The sequence below is a fragment of the Parus major genome, chromosome 7, assembly GCF_001522545.3.
Source record: "Parus major isolate Abel chromosome 7, Parus_major1.1, whole genome shotgun sequence".
Taxonomy (NCBI): domain Eukaryota; kingdom Metazoa; phylum Chordata; class Aves; order Passeriformes; family Paridae; genus Parus; species Parus major.
This window is the reverse complement of record NC_031776.1, coordinates 7,432,635-7,460,226: the sequence shown is the minus strand read 5'-3', so window position 1 is coordinate 7,460,226 and position 27,592 is coordinate 7,432,635. Positions and strand designations below refer to the sequence as shown.

At 43.0% G+C, this 27,592-nt stretch overlaps 2 protein-coding genes across 5 annotated transcripts in view; one reads left to right on the top strand and one right to left on the bottom strand.

Moving 5' to 3' along the window:
* The first annotated feature begins 8,974 nt into the window (after positions 1-8,974).
* NEMP2 (nuclear envelope integral membrane protein 2) lies at positions 8,975-21,380 on the top strand. The gene is made up of 9 exons (XM_019007364.1): positions 8,975-9,069; positions 11,370-11,485; positions 13,048-13,276; positions 13,450-13,522; positions 14,515-14,608; positions 15,303-15,417; positions 16,061-16,286; positions 18,474-18,650; positions 20,667-21,380. The coding sequence occupies exons 2-9, from the start codon at positions 11,396-11,398 to the stop codon at positions 20,890-20,892; spliced, it is 1,230 nt and encodes a 409-aa protein (XP_018862909.1). The 5' UTR covers positions 8,975-9,069; positions 11,370-11,395; the 3' UTR covers positions 20,893-21,380.
* Positions 21,381-24,195: 2,815 nt separating this feature from the next.
* The window catches only part of MFSD6 (major facilitator superfamily domain containing 6), a 46,782-nt gene continuing 43,385 nt past the window's right edge, over positions 24,196-27,592 (bottom strand). For 2 of the 4 annotated variants that reach the window (XM_015634178.3, XM_015634177.3), the window contains one exon: positions 24,196-26,394. In XM_015634178.3, the coding sequence (XP_015489664.1) occupies positions 26,212-26,394 (183 nt within the window). In that variant the 3' untranslated portion in view covers positions 24,196-26,211. Of the gene's footprint in view, positions 26,395-26,611; positions 26,664-27,592 lie in introns of all 4 variants that reach the window. The other 2 variants (XM_015634179.3, XM_015634180.3) reach the window with 2 other exon arrangements.

The window sequence follows — 27,592 nt, the reverse complement described above, 5'->3', positions numbered from 1 at the left end:
TGACTGAAGAACGTCTGCTTCTGAGGAGCATCAGACAATCCACAGCAAGGTTTCCACTGGCTACCTGTTAGCCACACTGGGAATATAAATACTACTAAATCAGTGAAGAGCACAGTATCTGCAACACCATTGCTTTGCATCAGAACCATTTAAATCTCATTGATATTTCTCATGAGGGTGAAAACTCCATTTATGAGTGCTCAGAGCAAGAGCAGCAGCAGCTGGTCTGGTTCCCCACTGAAAGCTGGTCCCAGCTGCAGCACAACAGTGGAAACCCAGTGTGGAACATCTTGGTGCTCAGCCCCACTGCTGGGCATCCTAATCACACATTAGTCACCTAGGTGAGCCTTCAAAGCTCAACAGCTAACTATTCTTCAAATAAAGGGAGTCATTGGACCCAAATGTGTTCCACCTTTCTGCTGGAAGGGGCTGAGGAGCACCCCAGCCATTGCTCCCCCACAGTTTCCCCTGTTCCTGTTTTGCCCCCCTGTTTTTAAGGTCTGCACACAATGGGTCACCCCTCCACAACCTTCCCATTTTTCTTCTTCATAGGTTTGAAGACTCCATTTTCAGTGGATGTAGCAATGATCTCTCTCAGGGCTGTGGTGCTATGACTCACAGCAAAAGAAACTAATATAGCACCTGGCTTGGATGCACAGCTTGGAAGCAAAACCAACAACAGGGAACATTTGCAGAGCAATATGTGCCTACAGAACATTGGACAATGATTTTGAGCACTGCAAGTTTTGGCCACTTTGAGATGTTTTAGAAGTTTCTTAATTCTCAGCAAGTGGCAATACTCTGTCTCAAGGCATCCTGTGGCCACACAAGATCAGCTTAATGAACATGAGTGTTTTGGGCTGGAAGATGCTGTTGCTGACAACAGGCAGTGTGGATTGGAAGGGCAGGAGCAGAGCTGTGCCACAAGCAGTGGCCACCTGCCCGTGGAGTAGGATGTTTCTCCTCTGGCCTGATGCCAGCAGGCACTGCTTTTTCCCCACTGTCTTTGAACACAACCATGGATATTTTTATCCCTGTCCTTTCTACACGTGAATACCTGGAAAAGCCAGCATCTTATCTCCCTACAAGGATTATAGACACTTAGATAACAACAAATTAAGAAATGGACAAGTTTAGCTGCGTGATTCCAGCCTGCTGAGTTTATTTGGGCATACAAGATGCTGAAGCCACACCTGCCTGGCTCAGACACCATCTGAATGTTTGCAGAGCTGCTGGACACCTTGAGCAATAATGACGATGCCCAAGGGCTTTATGAGTATTTCCAGGTGTGTCTAAGTTGTTTCTGACCTCTTCAGACTGCAGCCTGTTTGGCTTATGGAGCTGGCAGGATGCCCTGGTGTGTTTGGTACTGGAACTCCTTTGAAGCAGGGAATGGTGTTTGTAAGCTCACCAGTTCTCTGGCATGTCTCCACACTGAGGAAGCGTGCTCGGAGCTGGGAAGTGCCAAAGGTCCAAGTCGGCTGGCAAATAACATCTGCCTAGGGATGCCTTCCTTTGGACATACAGTTCTGGGAACAGACTTGAAGTTTAATGACACAGAAAAAAAGCTCTTGTTTCCAGAGCATGCTGTTTTTGAAATTAACAGCTTAAAAAGGTTGTTTTTTCAGGAGTGAAAGAAAAAAATCCAAGCCAGAAGCTCAGTCTCCAGTTAACCTTAACCTTTTGACATAATATGGATAGACAGACATATTTTACATCTTTTTACATTTATATCCATATTACAAAACTGGACAGGCTGGAGAAATGCTGTGCAGTTAAAAAAAGCTGGCAGTGCATGGAAAAGGAGTTTTGACTTTCAGCCTGGAGTCAGTCTTGTGCCTGCATCTCTTGTGCATTTTTCAGCACTGTATACATATATAATCCAGCATCCTAATCCTGAGCCAGACTCCTGCAGGCCCCTGCACCTCAGAGGAGCCTGGTGCTGATGCTACAACCTTTGGCAGATTTGTAACAACACTGAACGTGGCTCCACATCCAGAGGACATTGGAGGATGACACAAGGCTGGTCGTGAGTGGATGGTAGGAACCACAGGGACCAGCCCAGCACCACCCCTCACTTTCAGAAGGTGGTCTCACTCCACACTGTGGTAAACTGGACAGTAGATAAACCAGGCTGTCTCACTGCTCAGCAGATGTGTCCTTCCCCAGTCCCAAACAGTCAAGCAGAAGTTACAGCTCTCACTAACGCCTTGCCCTGCTAATGGTATGAACTGGGTTCTCCCGCTCTTTCACACTCTGGAGATGTGCCCTGCAGTCAGGAGAAGCCAGATTTTCACACAGGCTCAGCACCAGAGGAATCCCACTGACTCCAACAGAATCAGAGCAGCAGGACACACAGAGAGAGGTGCAAAGCTGTAAAGCCCCTGGACAAGTCCTACTGCAAGGGCATTTGGCAAGTACCTTTGTTGCACTTGGCACCAGATCAGAAAACTAAACCCTGCTACTACTTCAATGGGAAAGCTTCTCTCCTCACCTTGCCACACTATTTCTTCAACTTATCCTTTCTTACCCTGTCAGAATAGATGCCAGAGCTGGAAGTACTCACTTTCTGAGGATGAATCAGGGAAAAGTGCTTGTTTTCTTCTTTGACTTTCTTGAAGATTCTCTGGCCACTGTCAGAGGCAGGAGCCCAGGCTTGTTCAACCTTTCCTCTGAGTCAGCATAGCAAGTCTTTACCTTCACTTGCTGGCTGGCACGAAAGGAGAAGGAAAGCATTTGTACTCTGCTGCAGTCACCGTCACAAAAATCCTGTTGTTGTCAGCAAGAGCTAATACGGATGTCAGGAGAGGCTGAAATGACTCCATCAGGGAATATTTGTAAAGAGCTATTTGGGGCACATCCTGCATTCCTCAAGTACCTGCAGGAATGGCGGTGATTAGCAGGGGCAAAATGACTGTACATCCTATCCTGGCTCTCCCTGACTAGATGTCCATACATGCACTGAGTATGGCTCGCTTTTATCAGCGTTTTACAAAAAATAGCCCTTTAAACAAGTCACCTTGTTTCAGAGAAAGACATTGGAAAGCTGCTTGTGAGTAATGTACAATGTAAATCCATTAATCAGGCAAAGCCACTGGCATATCTCTACCTAATCGTTCCACAGCACATTTCTTTGTCTCTCCCATGTTTATATTTAAATCAAACAAATGCAACAGTCAAAAAATTCTGAGCTGGTGAGGAAAAAAAAAAATAAAGTCATTAAGCAGCCTGTTCAGAAGTGCACAGAAAATGTGTAATGACAAAGGACTGTATCTGAAAGCAGGAAAAGTAGGAATTTAAAAATGCCAGGCATATCCTGGGAAGGGAGGAGAAGCATGCCAAGCTGTCGTGCTCCGCCGGCAGCAGGAATTTTGCACCATCGGATTCCATGTGGGTGCAGAGGTGCACCCAAAAGGAACAGCAAGCTGTGAAAAGAAACCATCAACAGCCCAACCCTGACCAGACAGGCTCTGAGACAGCAAGGAGATATTTTGGGTAGGTTGGAGGTGCCTGGTTATAGCCATGCCAATATGCCAATATGCCAGCACCTGCCTGAGCTGGACCTGGCAGAGCCCACACATTGAAGAAAATAAGGAAGCAGCAAGACACTCAAAAACTTAACAGGTCAAACAGCAGTGGAGAGCCACAGGTTGCCTTTGTGTTGTACCAAGAGCTGGAAAACATAATCAGAACCTTCTTAATACAAAACAGCCTCCTTTGATCTAAAAGGGCTTGACAGGCTCCTTTGACAATACAGAGATTAATCCTGAAGGTAGTTGAGCACACTGGGGCTAAAATTTAATTTCAAGAAACACTGGAAAGAGAGTAATTATTTTCATATTTGTTTAACAGTACTAGCAATTCATTCTTCCAAGAGTGCTTTGTCAAATCTCAGGACAATTACTAAAGGCTACTGTATAAATGTGGAAACAAGAAACAGCAGTCAGTATAAAGATAAAGCTGAAGGCACAAGACAGACATGCACTTATCCATAAATAAAATATTGCTCCTATGGCCTCCTTACAAAACCATACCTCCTTCTGTGGCCTCTCATAGCAAACACAGGGGGTTGACTTCTGTTAGCTCTCTTTCCTTCCCAGGCTCTCAAGGTTTGCTTTTAAATTAAATACAGAACGATGTTTTGAAGTTCATGACAGTGGGCAAGCCCTCTTTCTCCACAGGAGGGATGCAGCAGTAAAATTGGTCCTGCCAGGTGCTGACCTGCCTGTCTGTATGGGCTGAGGGTTGTTCAGCTGCACTAAAGCCCAGGTGTCTGAGACTTAGTCAGGGTGCCAACATCAGTGGTAGGACCACCAGTGTACTTACCACAAACCATCTGGAATCAAAAAGAAAAATTATTTAGGTAACTACTAAGCTAAACCATGCATCAACCCGTGGCCTAAGAGCCAAAAGTGCTAATTTCTGAGTCAGCACATACTACTGGCATGCTCTCTTCTGGCATCTCCATCCACCAGCCTAGTTTAGCCCTCATGTTGCTTTCCAGAGGGAATGTCCCTCCCCACCACACTGGCACAGACACAGGCTCACTCACAGCAGCATGCCCATCTGCCCTCCCCCATCCAGCAAAACATTCCATAGGAGAATATGTTCTGTTCTGGGGATTTCTGGGTAAGCAATGACCCACCATAAGTGTGTTTTCTCTTGGGACCTTTCCCCATGGATAAGTCCATGTAAGGCATTAGTGCTGCACAGCAGCACAGGGCAATCTCACTGCTGCTTTTGGGCTGCATCAGTGCTCCTTTACAGAGCTAACAAGATCCCTTGTGCTTGTAAGCAGGGGTTCAGAGGCTCTTGAAAAATGAAGCCTATAACCTATTAATCAAAGCAAATTTAACATAATAAGTAAGAGCCTGTGGTCAAAAAACCCCAACTGTTTCTGTATTGCAGATCCAAAGCAAAGAAGGAATCCAGTCAGATTTGTATCACTGCTTCCTTGCTCCATAAATAGCTACAACTGCCATTCTAAAAATAAACCAGATAAATATTTAAGGCCCACTTCTACTTAAGTTACTGTTGTGCTTACATACTGGTTACTGTTGTGCAAATCAGGAGAAATATCAATGAGATCCATAAATTTACACCACAGTGAAGTCAGAGGGAAGCGCTGTTTTCCCAGTGATCACAGACAAGTCCTCCCATGAACACTTCACCATCAGCTTTCCTTCCTCCTGACCCACAGATCCCTTTGACAACCATGGGAAAACAAGCATAGGGGGAAATACCAAGAAAGCTGCTACAGTCCTTTTGCCTAATCCATAAAATGGATAAATAATTTTTCTAAAGAGTACCTCTGTCCTATTTAATTTTTAAGCTTAGCCTGAACAAAGACTGCAGAAGATACCTGCTCCCTAGAGGAGTTTAGGAGAAAGTACTCTGCTGGAATTTTCTATCCAGCTTGGTATCTATACTTGTCAAATAAAACAGCGATTACCATAAAACTACTGTAAAAATAAGCAGCTATACTTTTCTTTTGTAGATAATTTGTCTGCCCCCAAAATAACTCAGTATTTTGCCCATGAAATACTTCAGACTAATGCACTTCTGAAAAAAAAAAACCAGTTGGAGATGAACAAAATAGTCTCAAATAGCTCTTCTGTCTAATTTTAACTCAAAGACACCATTTTACATCAAATAAAAAGACAACATAATGTACCTGATAATGAATGGCATTATTTGTGAGGGCACTTACAGACCACAAGTTATTTGTATTACTGGAATAAACATTCAACAGAATTCACCAAAACATGCAAAACTATTTAAAGGAAAAATACAGTAGTTCTCCATCCTGAATAAACCAAGGGGAAAAAAGCAACCCAACACAACCAAAACCAAGCAAACTGTGCTTGAGCACGCATAGGTATTGTGTTGTTCTGATTACATGGGAAGACTAAAGACACAAAGGCTGCCAGTTTTTCTATTTTTCCTTGCTTTTCCAGGAAACCAGATATTAAGTACCTGGCTTATAAACCTCCAGCAGTTGATCCTACTTCCTTTGACGTTCACCTCCTACAAATGACACAATCCAACACCCACATAGCAGCTCTAAGAAATCAAGAATGCTGTTGCTTCAACAAACCCCCATGCACTTGGGGCCAGCCAGAGAAAGATGAAACACTCTGGAACTCTGCAAACAAATTATACCCATTGCTGACGTAAGGAGCGGGAAGAGAGGGCAAAGGGGAAAAAAGAAAAATTATATAAACAGAGGAAGCATCCTAGGTCATCCAGAGCAAGGATGAAAACCTCATCCATGTGCTGAGGTTTTAACAGCACACCTGGAAATTGAAAGCCTCTATTAGCTCTAGTGAGAAAGTAAAGAGCAGGCTGCAAGTGGGCAATGAGCATCACTTTGTGGGGTAGAAATGGGACTTGAGTGCCATCTCCTCAGGCTACCCTTGCAGGTGCTGCAGGGGAGAGGGGCTGCCTTGCGTTGGAGCCCAAGGCAGGCAGGGCTTTGGGGGGCACAGAGAAGCTCCCTCCCAGCCAGTGCCTTACACAGCTATTGCTTATTCCTGTGGCACAGCCCAAATAAATCATCAGCAGGGAGCACCTGGTGCCTTTGTGGAAAAACATGGATTCAGCAGCACTGAGGAGATTTGGTGTCCCATCAAACAATGCAGAAAGCTTTTGCACAGCTAGATGAGGGCATTGTGGATGATGCTGAGTGTTTTAGGCATCAGAGTGTACAGGGTGGCAGGACTCCAAAAGCCTGGGAGGAAAACACATGCTGTGGACACTGCTCCCCTTCCTCCTTCCCCGTTACTAAAGTGGCAATTTGTCACATATGGAGCTCGAGAGCTCTGCGTGCTGCATCCCAGGAATGTCACCCATCGCTGGTACCAACAGCATTGCTGCCTGCCACAGCCAAGCCTTCCCTTGAGTGCTCCCAGCCAAAAGTGGTTCTCACTCAGTTTTTCACAGCTTAAAAGACCCGGGAAGGGCAGAGGTGACCTGCACTTATAAGTGACCTCCCCCTTCTCCTCCTATTTTGAATTATATTTGTGAGCAAACAGGTAAAAATACTGCCTTTAAGCTCAGAGCTTTGGCCTAAGTACCACCACCATTTAGGAAATCAGACAAACAAACAGGAAACAAGGAAAATTCTGCATAATTACTCAGAGACACCCTGAAAGGAGGGCTGTTACCAAAACCACTGAGTCTCTTTTTATTGAGGATTTCTTACTGCAGTAGAATGCTGCCTAATAGCTGCTATATCCTGCTTGAGCGAGTATATTCTCCTCGGAAATCAAGCAAAGGTTTCTAATAGTTCTTGACAGAGTGTGGTCCCCTAAAGCTACATTTTCTGTCTGATTCATGCTGACTAACTGTAACCCTACGACAGTTATTGAAAGTTAATTAGCAGTGAAGTGCTAAGAGCTCTAAAAATGAAAATACAAGCGAGAACAGAATGCAGAGTGTCTCCCTTCCCAGAAAAAATACTGTCAAGAAGGTTAACATAACCGAAAAAATATTGCAAGTTGAAAATGTGAGAGGGATTCCTCTAATAACTTGGCTGTGATGGTCCCTTGTTATGTAGACACACAGCTGAGAGGTAACATATTCCTAAGAGTTTATCAGGGACCCGGTATTTATTTCATTATCAAATTTGCTAGAGGAAGTGCCTGGAAAGCTACATAGAGACAACACCCAAGTTACATAAAGATATAAATCAATCGCTGCTTCCTTTGGGGACTCAAGTTTGTCAGATGTTGCACACGCCATCAAATCCCAACTATTTTTGCCCTTATCCTTCACTTCCTCAGTATTTGCAAGGAAAAATCCACAGTTAGATGCGAGCCCAGCCAGCACCAAGCAGGCGTAGGAGGTGAGGCGAGGAGAGCCACAGCCCTGCACCACCCACTCCCTGCAGATGTAAGCGCCCAGACAAGGTGCGAGGCAGTGGGCAGCACCCTTCAGGTGTTAAAAAAGCCCATCCTGGCACCTCCAGAAGTTGGATAGAGCCCGAAACAATCAAAAGTAAAACTAGAAGCAACCTTCACGCAGAGAAGGAGCATTGTTTTAAGAACAAGGTAGGGAATGCATTGAAGCAAAGCAAGTAGGTTGGAAAAGCCAAATGTAGGGCTCAGTATAAAAATAGACAACAGTGATGTCAGAATGCCTTGGCAAAATTGTGTTTATTGATTTTCATAGAACAGGGAAAAAAGCTCCAGCCCTTTCCACCCCTGACTGCTGGCTGTGACTCACTAGTGATCTAAAATGACTGCAATGAGCAAGCAGGGACCGAGCTGAATTGGACCTCGCTAATGTCTTCACAGGGTTGACAGGGGAACGGTGTCCTGCCCAGGAAGTACAGAACAGCTGTGGATGTTCACCTCCATCACAACATCTAATAACACTTCGTTCAGGCCAAGTCCTCTGCGTGGACAGAGAGTCTGATTAATGTGTGGTTCAGCGTCTGGCTCAGCCACCGCTGCTTGCCGGCACCCCGGTGACCGGGCTCGGCCTTTCCCTCGGGCTGGGAGCCGGCTGTGTACGGAGGACATCAAACACTGCCCGCCTTTAGCTGGGTGACTGCCTGGGTTGAGGTCTGCAAGCGTCCCGTTTGCTTTGGGACTACTTTACACCTTTACTGGGCAGCCAACATTCTGAGGGGATCACACTTCAGGGACACGCTTCGGGCTGAGCTGTTACGTTCGATGGTTTTCCTCCTCCTTCCCAAGCGCACCCTCTCAACCCCACGGCAGGCGTAAGAGGAGCCGAGGGCGGGATGTCACACTCCAGACGGACCCCTCGCCCCCGCACGGCTGCTCCGGCACAAGTGCCGGGTGCCGCGGGTGGAGCCCCGGCCCGCTCGCGGCCCTGAGGGGGGAGCGAGCAGCGGGGCCCGCGGGGCCGCACCGCCCCTGCCCCGCCCTTCGCCGGCCGCGAGGGCCGGGGCTGGAGCCGGCGGCGGCCGCATGGGTCCGGCACGGCCGCCCCGCCGCCGGCCGCGCCCGCGGGTCCGCGCGGGGCCGGGACTGCTCCTGCTGCTCGTCCGGCTGGCGCTGCCCGGGGCGGCCGCGGGCAGCGGGGAGGCGCCGCCAGCAGGTACTGCCCGTCCCCTCCCGCCCCCGGGGCAGGGCGGGTGCTGACAGGCCGGGGGCTTCTCGGCCCCATCCCTCGGGAGCGGGAACACGCTCCGCTGCCGCTGTCCCTGGCCCCCGCGGCTCCCGCTGCCGCCCAACATGGCGCTGCCCGGCTGACGGGCCGGGGCCGGCTCGCCCCGCCGGCAGCTGCAGCGGAGCCGGGCCAGCCGCGGCCTCGGGCGCTTTGCCGTGTCCCCTGTTCTCCCATCGCGGTCCGGTTCCCGCAGGACGGCGGGCGGGCGCTGGGAACCGGCCCGGGAGAGCCCGCCCGGACAAAGGGACCGCGGCGCACACAGGGCGGGCGCGTCCCTCCCGCTCCAGCGGCGAGGCCGGGAGCCGCCTCTGCGTGTGCAGCTCCCTCTGGCTTTCTCAGGAGCTCGGGCCAGGGGAATCGGGCGCAGAACAGATCTTTTATTAACATATTTGAGGGCAGGCAAACCCCTAAAGGCTGTTCTCAGGTGTAGTAGCAATAAGGAAATTGAGAACCGGCTTCCTCCTTGCATTGACGTTCTCGAGTCTTGGGCGTCCTCCGGATGCTGTAGCAGATGTTGATGGTTCATAATTCCAAATTTCTTTGCTTGAAGTCTCAGAATTTGAGAATTACTCTACCTGTGTGTCCTCCCAGTAGCTAAACCCAGCACCACGTCAGAGTTACCTGTTCAGAAGCATCTCTCCTTTTGGAATATCATTGTTTCACTCTCTGGAGCTCATGCAACATTTCAAGCGCCTGATTTTTCTCAAGAAAAATACCTTAGAGCTATGGGTAGTGAGAAAATACTTGCTAGCCTTGCATGTGGATGACATTGCCTTTGACACACTTGCCTTGGTGGATACTTTATCCATAGTGACAGGATGCCCTAAGATGCCCTTCAGGGAAGGTGTGGACACCGGGCTGTGTTTTGGCCCTGCCATTTCCTGTTCCTGGATTATCTCGGTTTTAGGCCTGGGTAGTGCCCAGCCTCACCTTGCAGCGTCAATCGGCAGCACTTCAGTGACAAATAATCCTTTTGCAGCATCATGCGATGACTTTTGTGAAAGTGCCTGCCTAAAGGTACAGCCACTGCTTGTCTGAGTGGTTGTGCTCCTTCCCACATCCCATTTGCCATGGATAAAAATTAATCCCATGATTAATTTTTCCATAGGAAAAATGCCCAAATTTTAAGGTTAAACCAGTTTAGTAGGATTGTGTGTGGACAATAATTCTGTAATGCTATAATAAACCTAAGTAAGAACTATAATAAACCTAAATAAGAACATCCACACAGAATTTTTCATTGGCTTAACTGAATTTGTTAAAATATAATTTAGCTTAATTTCAGCTTCTTTATAGAGACACAGCAGGGTTTTACCTGCAAACAGCATCTCCATTTCTGGATTGAGACTGCACACACCCATTTTGCTGCTCTGAGTGCATGACAGCATGTTAGCAGTTATTACTGAGCTTGGCTGAGACCTACATTTTCTATTCAGTAAGCTAGATGAGTCCTTCTGTTCAGATGTGTAATTATTTCCTCTATGCTTTTCTTAATTATGTTCTTGAAACACTGTGGTAATGCACTGTAGGGTATATTTTACACATGTATATAGATCAGAATGTATGTTATTCAAACTTTGCTCCATTAATCTTTTAGGTCCACTTCTGTTCAAAAATGTAATCTAATTCTGAAGATCATAGGGGCTCACTAACATTTCAGGAGGGTTAGAAAAATTCACATCTCTAATTCAATGATTTACGCTGAGCTGTCAGTGCAGTTCCTTTACTACATGCCATGGCTGGACTGTGACAGGAGAAAAAAATGTTCTAAAAAGAAGAGTTGTGTGATTTCACATTTCTGAGGGAGAAATTTGTGATCAGCAGCCGTGTCATGTGCTAAATGACTGTGTTAATATGTAAGTCTGTTTACCTGCTCAGACTCCCACAGTTGTGTTCACCACTGGTACAGGGAACTGTGGTGGAGTTACACCCACTCATGCCAGCAATGAATTTGGCCCAGAGGCCCTGTTCCATTGCCATCAAAACACTGATGCTGAAGCCAAGCTTTTCTGGATTACATTTTTTAAAAATACCACCCTGGATATTTTTTTTTCCAAAGGTGTTGCAGTTTACTTTGGAGCCTAAATGACTTGATTAGAAGTCAAATTTGATTTTCCATTTAAATCATATTGGAAATGTTTCTGTCAGCATTTACAACAATGAAATTGACTAAAATTAGATATTTGTACTTGACAAATGCCTAAAATTAACTTTTTTGTTCCCCCCAGGTAAAAACTGCAGTTTATTGCAGGAAATGGATGTCATCCAGAAGCAGGATGAAAACTGTTACTGCTATGTGCAAAACAGAACAATTCACTTACAGTACCTGTGGTCGACTGTCCAGGTAAGAGGCTGTTCTGGGGATCCATCAATGTATTTAATGTAAGCTTTTCCCAGCAAACCACATGGCCAGTTAGCAAGATCAGGGCAGCATCTCTATGGAATTAATGGTTTTAATGAAATTAAATTAAGGGTTATTAATGGTTTGAGTGGGACCATGATAGAAGTGCAGCATTATGAGCCTTCAGTTGGGATGCAGTGCGGTTTGGTCTCTACTGTAAGGATGGCAGCCAGGCTTAGAGTATGATAGTGCCACAAAAACATTAATTTAGGATTGTCTGTTACTTTCTTGCATACCTTTTCTGTTGATGGACCACTGTTAACCTCTGCAACAAATGTTTTTGCTCATCACCAGCTGCCTTTATGGAATTTCTAAATTTGACGACTGTGTGCAGTTCTGTGGCTCTCTCACCACAGCACACCAAAGTGTAGGAACCAAAGGCTCGTTAGATTGTGACTAATGAACAAATACCAGCAGCAGTGTGTTTGTTCTCCTGAGTAACAGAGGGTCATCTTACAAGACACACATTTAGAGATTAGTTTGAAGCAAATAAACATCTCTTCAAGAGTGGAAGCAGTAACAGCTAAAGGAATGAGCTAACTATCTCCATGGTTCCTTTTCTTTCCTGAAAAGTATGTCTCCAGACAAAAGAAGGAAACTGTTTCATCTTGTCTCTGTTGGAGGACTTTTCTCTCAGATACAAGAAAGTGGAACATCTCTTTGTCTGTTCCTAGGACTATTTTCCTCAGGAACATGTTGCAGATGTTTTTATGAATGGTAGCAGGTTCCAGGTGGTAAAACCCTCCATCAGTCACACAAATTTTCCTGGAGTCAATGTTCAAAAGCAGGAAGTTCATATTTTTTCCACAACAAATTGCTTGCTGACACATTATCTCCTCTCCCAATACAAACCTGGTTTATTACCCATTGCATCACTTTTTTGCAGATAGATCTTTGTTGTCTAGTAGGCCCTGATGAAATGCTTACCATGTATCAGAGCTCTCAGAAAAATCACCCCAACTAAAAAGATGGACAAGGTCTTTTACCAGTTTGTTGGGAGAGGGCACTGGGAACCAGCAAAAAAACCCCAAAATACCCAACAAGAATGTGGTTCTATTTAAATTATTTAAATAATTTTATGCTAGCTTTTTCATCATCCCTCATGTCCCCAGCATGAAGATTGCATTATAAGGAAAAGCAAGTCAAATGTGTTACAGTTCAGGGAGGGAAGGAGGGAGGGTATGAACATTCACAAAACAAACCATGGTCAGTCAGCTGTTTCTGGTTTTGTTAGAAATTTGTGTGTGGGCAAGTGTCACAGTACAATCAAACCCACTGTGCTTTTGCATAGATTGGGGTCCCTCCACAGAACTTGGCTGCTGATGAGTTCTCTGAATTACCTTGTAAGGTGATTAATTGTAAACTTAATCTTTGCATAGTATAAATAACCACTAAACAATTAAGATTGATTTTCATTACCATGCATGGCTGATACACAATACAGTTCACAAAACCCCACAGTGATTCTGAGCTGCTTCTCTGTGTATTCTGTTCTTTGTTTCTAGATAAAAGTTAACAGCAGAGAAAAGTTCCGGTTTGAGCCTATTTCAGAAAAAAACAACTGTTGGAATTCAGAAACTTTTTTTGAGTTTGCTGCGTGTGCTGTTCAAATCCTCTGGAAACCAGAGACATGTACAGAAACTTTTCTGAGCATAAAACAATATGGAGAAGATGTTTGTTTCAAAATACAACCCTTCAAAATTGAACCATACATTGTGAGGGTGAAAAGAGAAAGTAAGTACCAGATCTTTGAGTTTAGATTACAGATGGCTTGGTATTGCCAGTGCTACTGAATGTACCATCTCTTCTGTAAGAAGCTTAGGACTTTTCTGTTGATATTTTATATAATCAGCATTTCAGACTGAATTAGTCTAAAGTCAATTTCTATTTCTTTCCCCCCTTTTTAGTGCTAGATGGAAAGCTCTTGTTTTTGTTTGTAGCTGGAATTTTTCTGTTCCATTTTGCAAACAGCCTGAGCAGGTGAGTACTAGCTGCTTTTGACCTTCTTTCCCAAAGTCTGTGCATCTTTGGTCTGTTTGCTAAGCTAAAGAGGCAGTTCTTTGGGAAAGTGAAATAAGGAACTAAATATATATTTAAAACTTCCTTATACCATTTGTGTTTGGACAGATTGTGACATATGTTGGAGTACCTAACTGTTTATTAATCAGCTGTGTTAGGGTTCTTGTATCCAAGCTTCCTGCACTGGGGGACACCAAGACAATCAATCCTCAGTGTGCAAGTATGTGGATCAGGAAATCCTTTTTCCCTTTTGTAGACCACTGAGGATAGCAGAATGCTGATTATTAATGATGCCTTCCTGCGGGGGAAATATTTAGGATAAAGTCATCTGGGGCCTCTTCTGCCTCCACCTTTGTGCCAGCCTTTCTTCTGATGCACATTTTGCATAGCATGTAAGGGAGGATACTCAGTTGTTACAGCAAAATATGTGCCTACAACTTCAAAGCAAAGTGAGTCACAAAATAATTGTCAGGAGGCACCTCTAAAACAAGCAGAGCAGCAATAGGTTTTATAGCATTAACTCTGAATTAATAAGATGGAATTTATAAATGCATATGCTTAGGAAAAAAACAACTTGTGGGTTTGCGGAGGGTTTTCTGCATTTTAAATGAATATAAAACTTCTCTTGCAGTACAGAACCATATTGGTTATTTAATTTCCTTCTGTGTACTAGAGACTAGAAGGTCAATGCAATCAGAAGTAGTGTGAGCTTAAAAAAAACTGCAGCACAGTCTCTTAACCTGTAACAACTCCAGTGACCTTAAGTATCTGTTGGGAACTTTTCTTAACACAGATTTAATACCTGAACTGGGCCTGTTGACCATATAACTATAACTCTAACTTACAGCTGATTCAAGTTCTTATTGAAGATCACTGCTGTTTTTACAAATGTTGGCATCTTAATCAATTACAAATGATACTTCTCACCATATTCTCTCTTGTTCTCTTTACAGGAGTGCCAAGTTCTTTTACCTTTCTGGAATAATACTGGGTGTTCTTGCTCTGCTAGTCTTTGTCCTGTTGACACTTAAAAGATTTATTCCAAGGGTAAATCTACATTTATAAAAACAAAATAATAGCAATCATCATAATACAAGAAGTGACAGTACAAAGCCTGATTCTGATCTTATTCTGGTTTTGTGGCCAGGTAACTGCACTGAAATTACTGCAGGATTGCTTGAATCAAGCAATCCTTTAGGATTTAGGTCAGAGTCAAGTTCTATTTAGCTTCCTCCTGAGTTTAAACTGAACAGGTGTTGGTGATGTACAAGAAGAGTACATTCTGAAACATAAATTATTTTTATTGAACTGGAGCTAAGCTTACCTTTGAATCTGTGAATCGATCTAAATAAAAATATAGTTGCAACTGAGACAGATTCTCTTCCATTCACGAAAGACAATTCACTGTAAGGCTGATGTAAATTTTTCCTTTACTTCTATAAAGCCTGTGTATTCCCATAATATTGCTGAGATACGTTAATTGGGAACACACGTCCATAGGGTTATACTGTGACATTGGGACACGATACACAAACACAGGGATGCAGTTGCTCTGCTTGTAATTGATACTCAATTGTATTAATTGTGTTGTAGCATGCAGAGGATTCTGCAGTGGAAGTCTCAAACCCTGTAGGTCTAAAGAATTTCACATCTATTTTGGTCTGTGAGTTTCTTTGGAAGCCATGGTCCTGATTCTGACTTGAATTTTTTTTTCCTTTGTTTGTTTGTTTTTAATTTCTAGCACAGTACCTTCTGGATTTTAATGAGTGGCTCCTGGATGGTCTCTCTTTATTTTATTTACTGCTTCAAAGAGAATATACAGTGGTTGTGGTCTGAACACAAAAACTACCTGTTGGGTAAGAAAATTACCAAGAAATGTGCTGCTGATTTTGGTTTAATTTAGTAGTCAGATGAATACCTGCCCATAAAAAAAGAAAATCAAGTGACTCATTTATAGAGCTCTATTTTCTCCTAAGCCATAGATGTTGAAACATTCTAAAGGTTCCTAATCCAGGCATTTGAGTGTTTACTCACATTGTATCATTAAACAGAGTTTGACGTAGAGGACTAGTTCTAAGAGCAGATTTTGCTTGCATTATTGTTCATTGATTTGCTGTTACATACTTTCCCTGTAAGAGCAAAAGGGCAGCTCCTCTGGTTTGCACTTCGCTGGATGTGGGAAATGGATGCACACACTGGGAACAGGATGTGGCTGCAGGGACTGACAAACCTATTGATCTGGCACCTGCCTCCACATGGTCATGTGAGGAGAATTCATGTGCAGCCCAGAGCATTGGCTAAAAGCTGTTCAGAGATAACCATGTGACGTCTTGGCACACTCTGGAAATAGAAAGCACATAAAAGATCATGCACTTGTCTGTAAGACAACACAAGAATCAGCAGGTTACACTTCACAGCAGCTGCAAGCTTTGTGAAGCAAAGTGAAGTTTATAGGGGTAGTTTTCATCTTTTTCTCCATGTCCTTTTGTGTTCCTACAGGGTATTTTCTGGCTGTTGGGATTACCAGCTTTGCCATTTGCTATCAGCATGGGCCGCTGACCACGGAGCTCAGCATAACCTTATTCACATGGATGCTCCAAGTAACAGCCTTTGTCCTGATCTACTTGGGTGTCACCATCCCTCAAGTTGCATATGCAGTCATAGCAGTCAGCCTCTGCTCCAAAGGCCTGTGTTACCCCCTGGGTGCGGCCTGTCACATTGCCAGGTCTGTGTGTGAATATCCAGGTCCTGGGAGAACCAGGAAATACTGGAAACTGATAATGAAAAAACCCTACACTTCAATAATGGTTTAGGAATTTCTAGTACTACTTCATAATTTTGCCAAATATAAAACTGCAGTAGGAAAGGTTTAAGGTCCAGAGACAGAGAAATTATTTTCCACTTGGCAGTTTTAAGCAGGAGTTTTGTTATGTGGATAATGGAAAAATGTGACTGTGTTCTTAGGGCAAATGTAGCACCTTCTAGTCCACAGCATATGGCAACAAGAACATTTCTGTTTGATTGATTAGGCTGCAGCAATACTGCCTTGGTTTGACGTGTAGTGAGAGAAGCTGCAGGGAACTCATACGGAATCTTAGGGATAAAAGAGTGTACCATCACCAAGGATGCAGCTGTTCAAAAGTGACAGTCTTTGGAGGTTGAATAGAGTTCAGAGACTAAAATCACATGTCCACAAAGTAGTGTTCTCCATGATTTTAGTTTTCCAAGTTTGTTACCTCCCTCTAATTCATAGAAGCAATCTATCAGAAAACTGTGGAGATATTCCTCAGTATTCCTAGAGGCCCATTTACATTGTGGATTTGGAATGCTTAACTTGCTAAGTGTTTTCAATAGCAATACAGGAACAACCTGTTTGCTCATCCTTGAATTTGAAGAATGTTTTAGCACAAGTGCAACGCCTCAAATGAAGATTCTGTAAAACCCTGCCAATTGACATCTGTTTTTTACCTTCAGTGATGGATAGCATCCAGCTTCAGAGTCTTTGGAACAGACTGTTCCATAGCTGTGGACTCTGCTGAACCGCAGAGAAGTAGGAAGAGGCAAAGGCTAGAACTGGCATAACCAAAATATAAAAACCAAATAATTTGGTTTTGGGTTTTTTTTACACACAGGTTAGTTTTGAAGAACATACTGCATTGGTCTTATCCTCTTTTTTTACATTCTGAAGTGTGGCCTGAGTTGAAGCTTTTTTTATTTTAGGTAGAATTTATTATTTGTTGTAGACCAATTTTTGCCTGCAGCTGAGGAACAACAGCTGTTTCAAAAGCAACATGTAAGATCAGCACCTGTTGTAATCAGATTCAGAACACTGGAATCAGTGTGATGTGGCCACAAGTTCACTTTTACTTTGAAGTTTTACACTGAAACACTGTAGATTATTCTTCATGTGGTTCTTTCTTTTTGGTTTTAATGAACTGGTGCTTCTATAAAGAAATACAGTTCTACAAATCTCTCTTAGGAGAATGATAAGGGCCTTCTAATTTTTCTGTTTCAAAATCCTTAAGCCACAGCACCGAACTGTGGGGCTGTGATGCCAGATACACAGTTCAGAGCAGCAAATGTATCAAAATAATTTAGAATCTTGCAGTATTTCTTGTTAAGAGCAGTGGATCTCACTGAGCCAGCAAGACCCTTCATTACTTGACCTAAACAATGGCTACAGTTCTCTGCTTTAAAGGGATATAAGGAGGAAGGTTGAATGCTGCTGATGTTGGAGCAGGTGTTTTTATACAGAGCTGAAAGTTTTATGGGCATCCAGCCCTTGCTTATCTTAACTCATCACAACATTTAAATTGAAAGCAGTCGACAGAAGGAAACAGAACATGGCACACTTTCTAATTTATATCTAATTATATTATACATCTCTACGCAGCAGCTAAAAAACCATCAGACTGTAAACATTTTGGCCTCAGACTACTCAGTTTTGTAATTTAGAGCAAGATTTAAGAGAAGCAATCTAGTAAACAACATGAACAACTCACAACAGGCTTAGAGCATTGCTTATCTTTCAAGTAACATATGCAGACTGGGTTTGGATTCAGCCCGTGTCTCTGCACAGACACATTTTGCATTTTGCACCTAAAAATGGCTGAGCAAGCAGCCATCTCTTTAATTCTGTGAGATTTTAGTCCATGCATACACAATAAGGACCTGATCTAAAGCTCATCTGAAGCTCATTAAATATCATATGAAATTCTACAGCTTTGGTTCAGACCTAGGGTAAACAGGCTAGCAAACACTACATACTTTGTCCTCAAATGTAAAAATGCAGCTTGTTCTCTTTAAAGGGTAGGGGTGACTAATGCATGTTAATAGCAGGTGTAGAGAAAAAGGGCAGATAATTACATGCCAGAAGACTTTATAAATACTGATTATTTTAATTTCGTTCTAGAAAAATGAAGCATCACTTTAAATCAAAAAAATTGGTGTTTAAATACCTTACTGAAGAGGAGTATCGAGAACAAGGTGAAAGTGAAACTATCAGAGCTCTGGAGGAGCTGCGCTCATTCTGCAGGAGCCCTGACTTCCCATCTTGGATAGCTATATCCAAACTCCAGGCCCCACACAGGTAAGAAAACCTGGCTCCTCTAAAACAGGAAATGCATTGCAGACACTGGCACACAGCAGATCTAAATGCCACTTCAGGCACTGTTCCAGGTGTTTTTATCTTGCATATCCCACTCAGGACCACAGCCACACCTCTCAAGGGTATAACTTGCTGGTGGCATTAAATTTCTGTTTGTTCCTCCCTGACCACAAATTACTCTTGGGAGTTTGCAGACCTTCACAGCTCATTTATGGTCACAGAACTTAAAGGCTTCCTACAGTGTCTCTGTAAGCTCTTGCAGAGACCCTGGTGGCTCTCTAACCAATGAAATTTCCCTCCTTCAGGTTTTAGAACCGTGTCCTTTTCTGAGGTGTAGAATTGGGGCAGGGTGAAGATACATACTCACATATTATCTATATTAAGCTCTCCAACTGCAAACCTGCAGTCAGGGAATCCTGTTATTGAAGTATTACTATATAAGATGAAGAATACAGAGAAATAAATCAATACCTGCAACTAGAACAGGTAGAAGAGCCGTACCACGTATAGCTTAAGAGATAAACCTAAAACAAATATAGGGCAGGAAGGGTCAAAAAAGCAAAGCCAGAAAACCCTGCAGAATGTAAAATTAAGTGTAACAGTGTATTCCCATCAAAACAAAAACCTGAAGATATCAGAAGCAGAGTTTCATATATTAGCCAGCCACAAAGACTTAGTCCTTGCCACAGAACCAAGTGTCACGGTTTTAAAGGAACCCCAGTCAGCTTGGAATTTAATCAGTAACAAGTTAAATCCAGTTTCAGAACCTTCATCTCCCTTGGATTGGCACACAGACAGCCTCTCTGCCAGGTTTTATAGATTTTCTGTTTACAGTCTTACTTTCTGAGCTGCTTGCCTTCCTTTAGCATGATGGAGAGATAAAAAGGTGAAAGCTTTTTGTTGTATTGTAGAGCTTAATCCCACTGAATGTACAAAACAACTGAGACACATGTATTTTCTAGCTGTCATTTCATTAATAGAGTTGTTATAAACTGTTCACTGGTTGAGAATAGGGAAATAAAAAGGAGAATCAACAGCAATCAGATTTAGAGAACTCCTCCCAGCTCCCATTAAGCATCAGACTGTGGTTCATCCCAAGGCAAACCTGTTCCCCATTTAGACTAACAGAGCTTCCAAGAACAGCGAGGTGACGACATTCATCTCACAGAAATGTTAAGTCTGAAATGTAAATTATTGATCAGTTTACCAGAACTTCAGAATATAGCTGCATTTCCTTTTTCATACATTTCTCTGATGCTGTTGACACTTACCCAGGTGTCAGAACTGCCGTCTGTTCTCACACTCTCGCCAGAAACCTCCAGCTCCATTCTCTCTCCTCAATGGAGTTGCCCACTGAAATTAGGACTTGTGGCAGATTGCAGTATATGGACAGTGCTAAGTTCATGCTTTGTTCTGGCATTTATTTGGAGCAGCTACAGAATTCCCAGTCTGCAGCTTCATCTTCACCAGAGGAGGAATTCTTTGGGAAGACTTGAGCTCAGCTTGCCCACATTGCACACACAGCACTAGGAACAAGGTGACTACACACAATGTAGGAGTGCAGAATTCTGGCCATTTTTCCTTTCATTAGCAATATCAACACACCTGAATTCTTACAGCCTTTGTCTCAAATATGCTACAGCTTAAATTAATTTTTAAAAGCAAAAGTACCAACTACCCCACTGTAGAAATGCTTACTCTGGATTACCCTGCAAGTGCTGACAAGACGTGAAAATGAAGTTAGATCTTCTTGCTTAGTCACAAGACCTTGCAGATGGTTTCCAGAAGAGCAAAAGTTACTTCTACAGAAAATACTGAAAAGATGAGCTGGGAAACCAATCTTTGGGGTTGTTGCCATCCGTTGGAACTTCCCCTCATCTGCACTGCCTGTGGGGATGTCCTTACAGCACTCCTGCTTAAATAGCAATTCCCTACAATTTACAGTATTTGTTCTATTAATTTCTAGGCTGATCACATCTCCCTTTCAAAATTTGGCAGGTTTGCAGCTTTTGTTTTGGGATCTCCCCACGTTTCACCTGCAGAAACAAAGGCGCATGATGAGCAGTATGGCATTGGGAGCTCCTTCCTGGAAGAGCAGCTGTTTGAGACAAGGGGACAGTCTGAGCAACATGAGCCAGCCAATTCTGTCCATGAAGAAGATGAAGAGAATGAAAATGAAATGCATACACAAATTCCATTTCCATATGCTACTGAGCTGCTCTGAGCTTTGGGAAATAACGACAAGAGACAGAAAACACACCTGTCTTAGAAAGGGAGGCTCCAGAATGAGAACTCACACTTGGCATTTTCTTGTGGTTGCTGGTGGACAAAGAAGGATTTTTGAAAAAACTGCTTCCTGTATCACCAGTGTTACCTGATTTGAGCAACAGAAGAAAACCATAGGGGCTGTTCAAGTGAAGAGGAATCTTATGCTATGGGTGTTTTCACTGGGGAAATAAACATCAAACGTTGTGTATTTCCAAGGCAAGTACTGGAGACAGCCTGTCCACCAGGATGCCTTCTTTTATCAAGGACACTACCTCTAGTAAACAGAATGTTTTGGCCCTTTCCATCATCAAGTCCTCCGTGCTGAGCACTAGAGGGAGGAAAAGCCATTTTTAATACTCTCCTTTTACTAAGTACCCTCTGTGTCAACACTTCTGATAATGCTGTTAGAGTGTCGATAAACTGTGTTCGTTGTTTGTGAGACTATTTCATAGAGGGTTAACACTGCTGAATGAGGTTTGTTTCCTCCTCTGGCTGGGCTTGTCTGTTAGCTTCCTCCTGCCTCTGCCTTTAGTTTTAAGCTCTCCTTTCCCCTCAGAATGCTGCCTGACTTTTCACCCTCTGTATTATTCTGTTCTTGACCACTGCTGTAGTTATACTGCATTTTGTTCTTTCCAAGTCTTTGTTTATTTGCATACTTTCTTCCCTCTTGTACAGATCTTCTGCTAAACCTTTCTCTAGCCCTCTTGATTCTCTGCCTCTGACAATGCAGGTGGTTTAGGAGAGGTTTTCCATCCCCAAACATTTTTGCTATTGCCTTCAGTTTCAGTGTCAGCTTACCTCAGACAGGTGCTGTTGTCTATTCCAGGCCTTTCAAGAGCCCCAAAAAGGGCACAAAGGCTGGGGCTGGTTCAGCTGCGTGGAGAAACTGCTATTAACAGGGCCAGAGTGCTGCTGTGAGCCTGGAACTGGGAATGCAGATAACCCACACACAACTCCACTAGCCTCAGAGTATTCAGTAGTTTGTTTACTGAGTAAGAAGCAGAAAATCATTCCCAGCAAAACAATGAGGGAAGATAGCTGGCTTTTACTTTCCCTTTCTCAGCGGTCTGTGAGGTTTCTCACAGGAGGTACTTGGGGAGGAAAAAGAGACCAGGGAGAGAAATTTAGGCAGTCAGGTGTCTTTCAGCTTATGTATTACACAGTCCTAGGCTAGGGAGTAGAGTGTGTACCTCAGTTCATCCACCTGCAGATGTCATTTCTTTCTTCCAGACTATCCCTCCCTGTGTTCTTCTGTTCACTTTGCAGTTTTCCTTTACTGTCTTAAAAACAGCAGAAAGCAAAAGACCATTAATTCTGTTGCCATCTGATCTTACAAACCCACCAGGAACTGTCAGCAATGGGGAGTAATTGGTGCTCAAGAAGGGCATGTTAGACTGGGATCTATCTGCTTTAGAAGGGGTGTCTGTTCTTTGTAACATGCCTGGTGGTGCAGCATGACTTCAGCAGTGCAGGTGCTGTCCTGGGTTCTCCTTGTCCATCACTGCACCAGGGACAAAACCCGTTACCTCCAACGGTGCTAAATGCAGCCATACCATAACCCAAGAGCTCCTCTGTGTAACAAAGGACTGAGTTGGTGCTTGAAAGTCTTAAAGCCTTACTGACGTGGTCTTTCCTTCTTTATATTGCTTCAGCTTTGCTTCAGTTTAAAAGGATCACTTTCATTTTACTGTAAAGAGACCCTTAACACCCTTTAATGTCACAAAATTTTAAGTACCTCAGCAGAATCAAAAGCATGTTTAGCAGAGAAAGCCATGTCAAGCAGGTGATCCAAAATATACTTGCTGTTAAGTCAAGGACATTCAAAAACAGGGCAAGAGTTCTGTCTAGGAAGGCCACTAGCAGCAAGACTGACCCCTAAGAGAGGCTGCTGCTACCAAATCCATGGTAAATAGCCACCCACACTCTGGAAGTCAGGTTTGGCTTGGGGGGCTCTGGCACTAGCAACAAGCAGCTGTGAAAACAGAGGAAAGTCTCATTATCTTGGATAGTTTGGGAGAAAGGTGGAAACTCCTCCCTGAACAATTACTATAGACCAAATCAGATTTATTTAATGTTTGTGTCATCATCATGAAAATGGAGGATTTAAAATCATTACAGATGAGGCAAAGGATACTCAAAGACATGTCTTAAAAGTTTTTGTGCATGTTTTAAAGTACACAGGGTTGTTTTTTTTAGCCAAGAACTCCCATCCAAGCAATTTGAGGCCAAGAAGGAGAATCAGATTTGTCTGAGTTTAAACACATAATTTTTCTGGATGTCCTCTCTTTAGTGAGGTAGTGATGATTACCCTTCCATAATATGTAGGTATGTAAGTACATAGTATGTATTTACATACAATAGCCCAGATTATACATCAAGTATATTGCCTATGCAATATGTTAAATGGAGAAGCCCCCATCTCCCCCCCCCCATTAGGTAATTACATGTTTTAGAAGAATACCTCAACATACCTTGAAGAATACTTTGTTGAAGAATACTTCAACAAGGAAAAAAGTTAAAAACCAGTAAAAATTAAACAAAAACCATCCCACGCTGTATATAGTTGTGAGATCCATCATTTGGCAGGGATGGGTAAATACAATCCAAAGTAGAGCAGGAAACTACTAAACGCATGCAAAATAGAACAGCAACAGGAGAAAGATAATGGCTATCTTAGTGGGTAGCTAATACTGACTTCAAAAATCCTCCCAAGCCTATTCCAACACTGGAAGACTTTCATAAACAAAACCTACCAAAATCAGCTGCTGTCACTGTTTACTTGCACATTGCTCCTGTGACATGTGGAGATGACACACAGCCTTACTGAAACACAATTGTTAAGTACTGTCCACTGTTCAGCTAGAAAATCTAGGAACAGAATCTAGGCATTAGCCCATTGCCCTAACTCTTACAAAAGCCTTTCTCCCTTAACAAAGGATGTTATATTTATCTCTGTTCTCTGTGGTGCTCACAAGTGATGCCATGCACTCCTCCATATCGACCAGTTTACAACACATTGGTTTGTGTCCCTTACATTCCCTGCACCCCAGAGAAGGGAATTGGTGCCTACAGTCAGATTTTATTATCAAATACTGTTTTAACACAGTGCAAGAGTAGTTCCCAGGCTCTTGGTTCAGCATCCTCCAGTGACTTTAGTAAAAGGTCATTATCACTGAATTTTTTTCACTTCAGGTGGTTATGTTCACTGCTGACACTAATATGAACAAATAAAATAAAAGTTCATGTTGATACTATTAAATATGTTATGGATATTTTATATTTCTTACCACAGTTTTTACAGTTTCACAAATATCAAAATCCAGGTGTACATTTCCATTTTGCAACATAGAATGACTATACAATTCCAAAAAGAGCAGGCATTTCAAATACACAATTCTGAAGTGTAAACACAGTGTACAAGCTCTTCACTTCACAATCCAGGTGCTATGCAGTAGCAGCTGAGGTAACACCATACAGCATGAACTCAACAAATGGTTGGTTAGCCTCAAGATGATGTTTAGCATCCTTCTGTCCTGTCACCTGTTCAGTCTTTAGTTCTCCCCCAAGTTATACAAACATACAATAAATACATTTCTGATTTTAAAGGACACTTAGACAAGTCATGAGGATTTATGTGAGTACAGTACATTTAAGTTCAAGTGCAAAAAAAGGAACTAGTGGCTAGTCATTGATGTCTCTTGTCTATGGTGTTGGTCCCAGGCACTGCCAGAACGTGGGTTGTTCTAAAAGCACAGCTAAAGCACAGCTACGGGACACCCCTTCAGTCAAGCTAACAGATGTCAAAGTGGGTAAACCTGTGCACCCCCTTCCCTGCTCAGCTGCTGCCACCTTCCTCTCCCTGACTCTGGGCTCCTGTTGGCCTTGCCTCTGGCTCAGCGCAGTCCCACAGCGGCACCTTCCCTGCGGAAGGCCTCGCACCTCACACACATCTCACTTGCAGGAGGGAGGTGAGCAGTGCTCCCTCAGTCCCATGGGAGCAGAGTGCTCAGGATCTCCCGGGAATAAGCTGTTCATCTAAGAAAATGGGCCAAAACACTATCCTGACTAAACCCCCCCGACTCTTCCCTGAGCCCGAGGATTTCCCTCCAGCAGCAATTTTCACTATGCACCAGCACAAGCTGGCTGCAGACAGTATTAAGAAGCATAACAAAACATAATCCAAAGTCCTCCAGTGTCTTGACATTGGGCAAAGTAACTTCCCAGACGTACTGCAACTGAGTTACATTTGCTTCCTCCTGAGAATCTCTCACTCTACTTGATTTCTGCATCCACTACTCTGCCCCTATAATGCTAAACATTAAGATTTTTAGGTGATTCCTCCCTCCCCCCCCACCTTCCCTAGGCACTTAAAGCTTACCGTTTTCTTAATAAATAACCATAATAACTACACTGCATTAAATAAACCTTTGTATAGATGATGAAATAAAAAATCCAAAATAACCATTGATCAATCTCGGGCTGTGCAATCTTGATCAAAGATTCTTGTCTCAATACAATATCAAACCTAAAATTACCCAAATGCACCTAACCTTATGCCCAACTGCAGGGCTGCAAGCACAGAGGGTAACTTCTTCGGAAGCCTTCCTCCAGCTTTTGTGTTGCACTAAAACTCCAGTTCAAAACCTTTGCTTTGCAGAACTAAACTATTCTCTCAAACAACACATTAGCTTCAAAAACATATTCTTTGAATATGCATGTGGTTTACTTAATCCATCACCATAATATCAAGATACACTTCCTTAAGCTACTCTGTTTCTGTGAAATCTTTCCAGAGACAGTTTCATGACATTCCTCGAATTATTTATTAATAGATCTGGTATTTTCTAATAGACTATTCAGGGAAACTCAGTGTTTCTCTTAAAAAGTATTTTAATTTGGGAATAAATTTAAAGAAAAAGAAATTATCCAATCAAGTCAGACACAGTGTGCCTCAACAAATGAGGAGTCAACTCCCTTTCTTCCACAGATGGCAAAGAAATTTCATAGCACTTGACTCAGCTTTACTGAAGCAGCCGAGAATTCTTCCTACCATTATATCTGGCCACATCACTTCCCTCAAGAATCCAAACTTTTGGCTTCCCTGCTCATGTTGCTCTGTGTAGTCATATGAATATTTCTTATATAGTTAAAAGCTTGCACTGCATCACATTATGATTGTTAAGATGAAGGAAGTCCTACTTTTGAGCTCCTACTCCAGCGTTTCCCAGGTGAGAAGCAGAATTCCATGCACTGGATTTGGTAAGATGAGCGCATCTCAGGGCCCTGCAGCAGCAGGCTGAGCATCATGATCCGACACCACACGGTTGCCATCTGCTTGGGAATCTGATGGTGCTGTAGGTGTTGGTGCCGAACAATTTCTGGACTGCTCAGAATCTGTCGGATTTTGGGGTTGTCTTGCTGAGCTAGCTGACGAAGCGCTGCAATTCTCATTGGTTTTCTAAAAAGAGGGGAAAGGATTACATGCCAAAAGTCACCATAAATACTCAGGATGCTGTCCCCACTGGCACACCCCCAGATGCATTCAGGCACTGCTGGAAAATCACAAAGCACTTGTTTTGAATGCCCGCAACATAACAACTCAAAGTTAAAGCAGCAAAGCAAAAGTAGTACATTTAAATCCAGATGACACTAATAGCAAGCAGACAGCAGCTTACCTTCCATCTCTTTTCCTAACTGCATTTTCCCAAGAAGCATGCAAAAAACAAACTTGTGTTTCAAGGGGAAAAAAAAACAATTAACTGGACTTCAAAGTGTTTAGACAAGATAATTTTTTGGACTAAGCAAGTCTATAACTTTTTTTTTTTTTTCACACTTCTTAAATACAGCTTTTCTCAGTGGATCCTGCCCTCCCCAAGATACTGGTCAGACTTTCTGACTTAAATTTTTGCTGTATGGATGTACAAATCCATCCAATCTTCTCAAACAAGCCTTACCAGGGAACATAAAAGATCATTTAAACACCAGTTACATTCCCAGGGCTGAAACAGCAAACATCCACACTAACATGTTTTGTTAGAAGGTGATACATTGCCTGATTATTTGTTTTGCACTGAAGCTTAGAGAATAAGGCAAGCATGTCCCTTTGTTTGAAGGACTATAAGCAAGCAGAAAAACAGATCCAAAATCTTAATGAAATAAGGAGGTCATATTTTTGTCACTAATTCTCTGTGCACTGACCCTCCTTTCAAATGATTTTTCTTCATTTTAAGAAAGCTATTTAGCAAATTTAGTAAGAGAGCTGGGCAGCCTTTTCCTAGTTTCAGTATTTTAATATCATCAGCCTAAAATAAATGAGCATAAAACCTGAAGTATTTTGGAGCAAGTTTGTCCTTTTGGAGCACTGAAACAGGGATGAGAAATTTTGGAGAATACACATGATGAAGAAAATTATACCATTTTCTTGATGCATTGAATTCTGGCACATTAACAAGACATGCTTTTGTATCAGGACTGTATTTTTACAGGAAGGAAAGCATAGTGAAGAGACCATGTGCCACAGAAAACAGCCACAAAACTCCTTCTGGCCACTTCACAGTGCTCAGGGAAGCAGCTGGGCTGTGTCCAGCAGTGTTGGACAAGTCACATTCAAGACACCTCACACCTAGAAAAACATTATTTTCTTGCCATGTTCACTG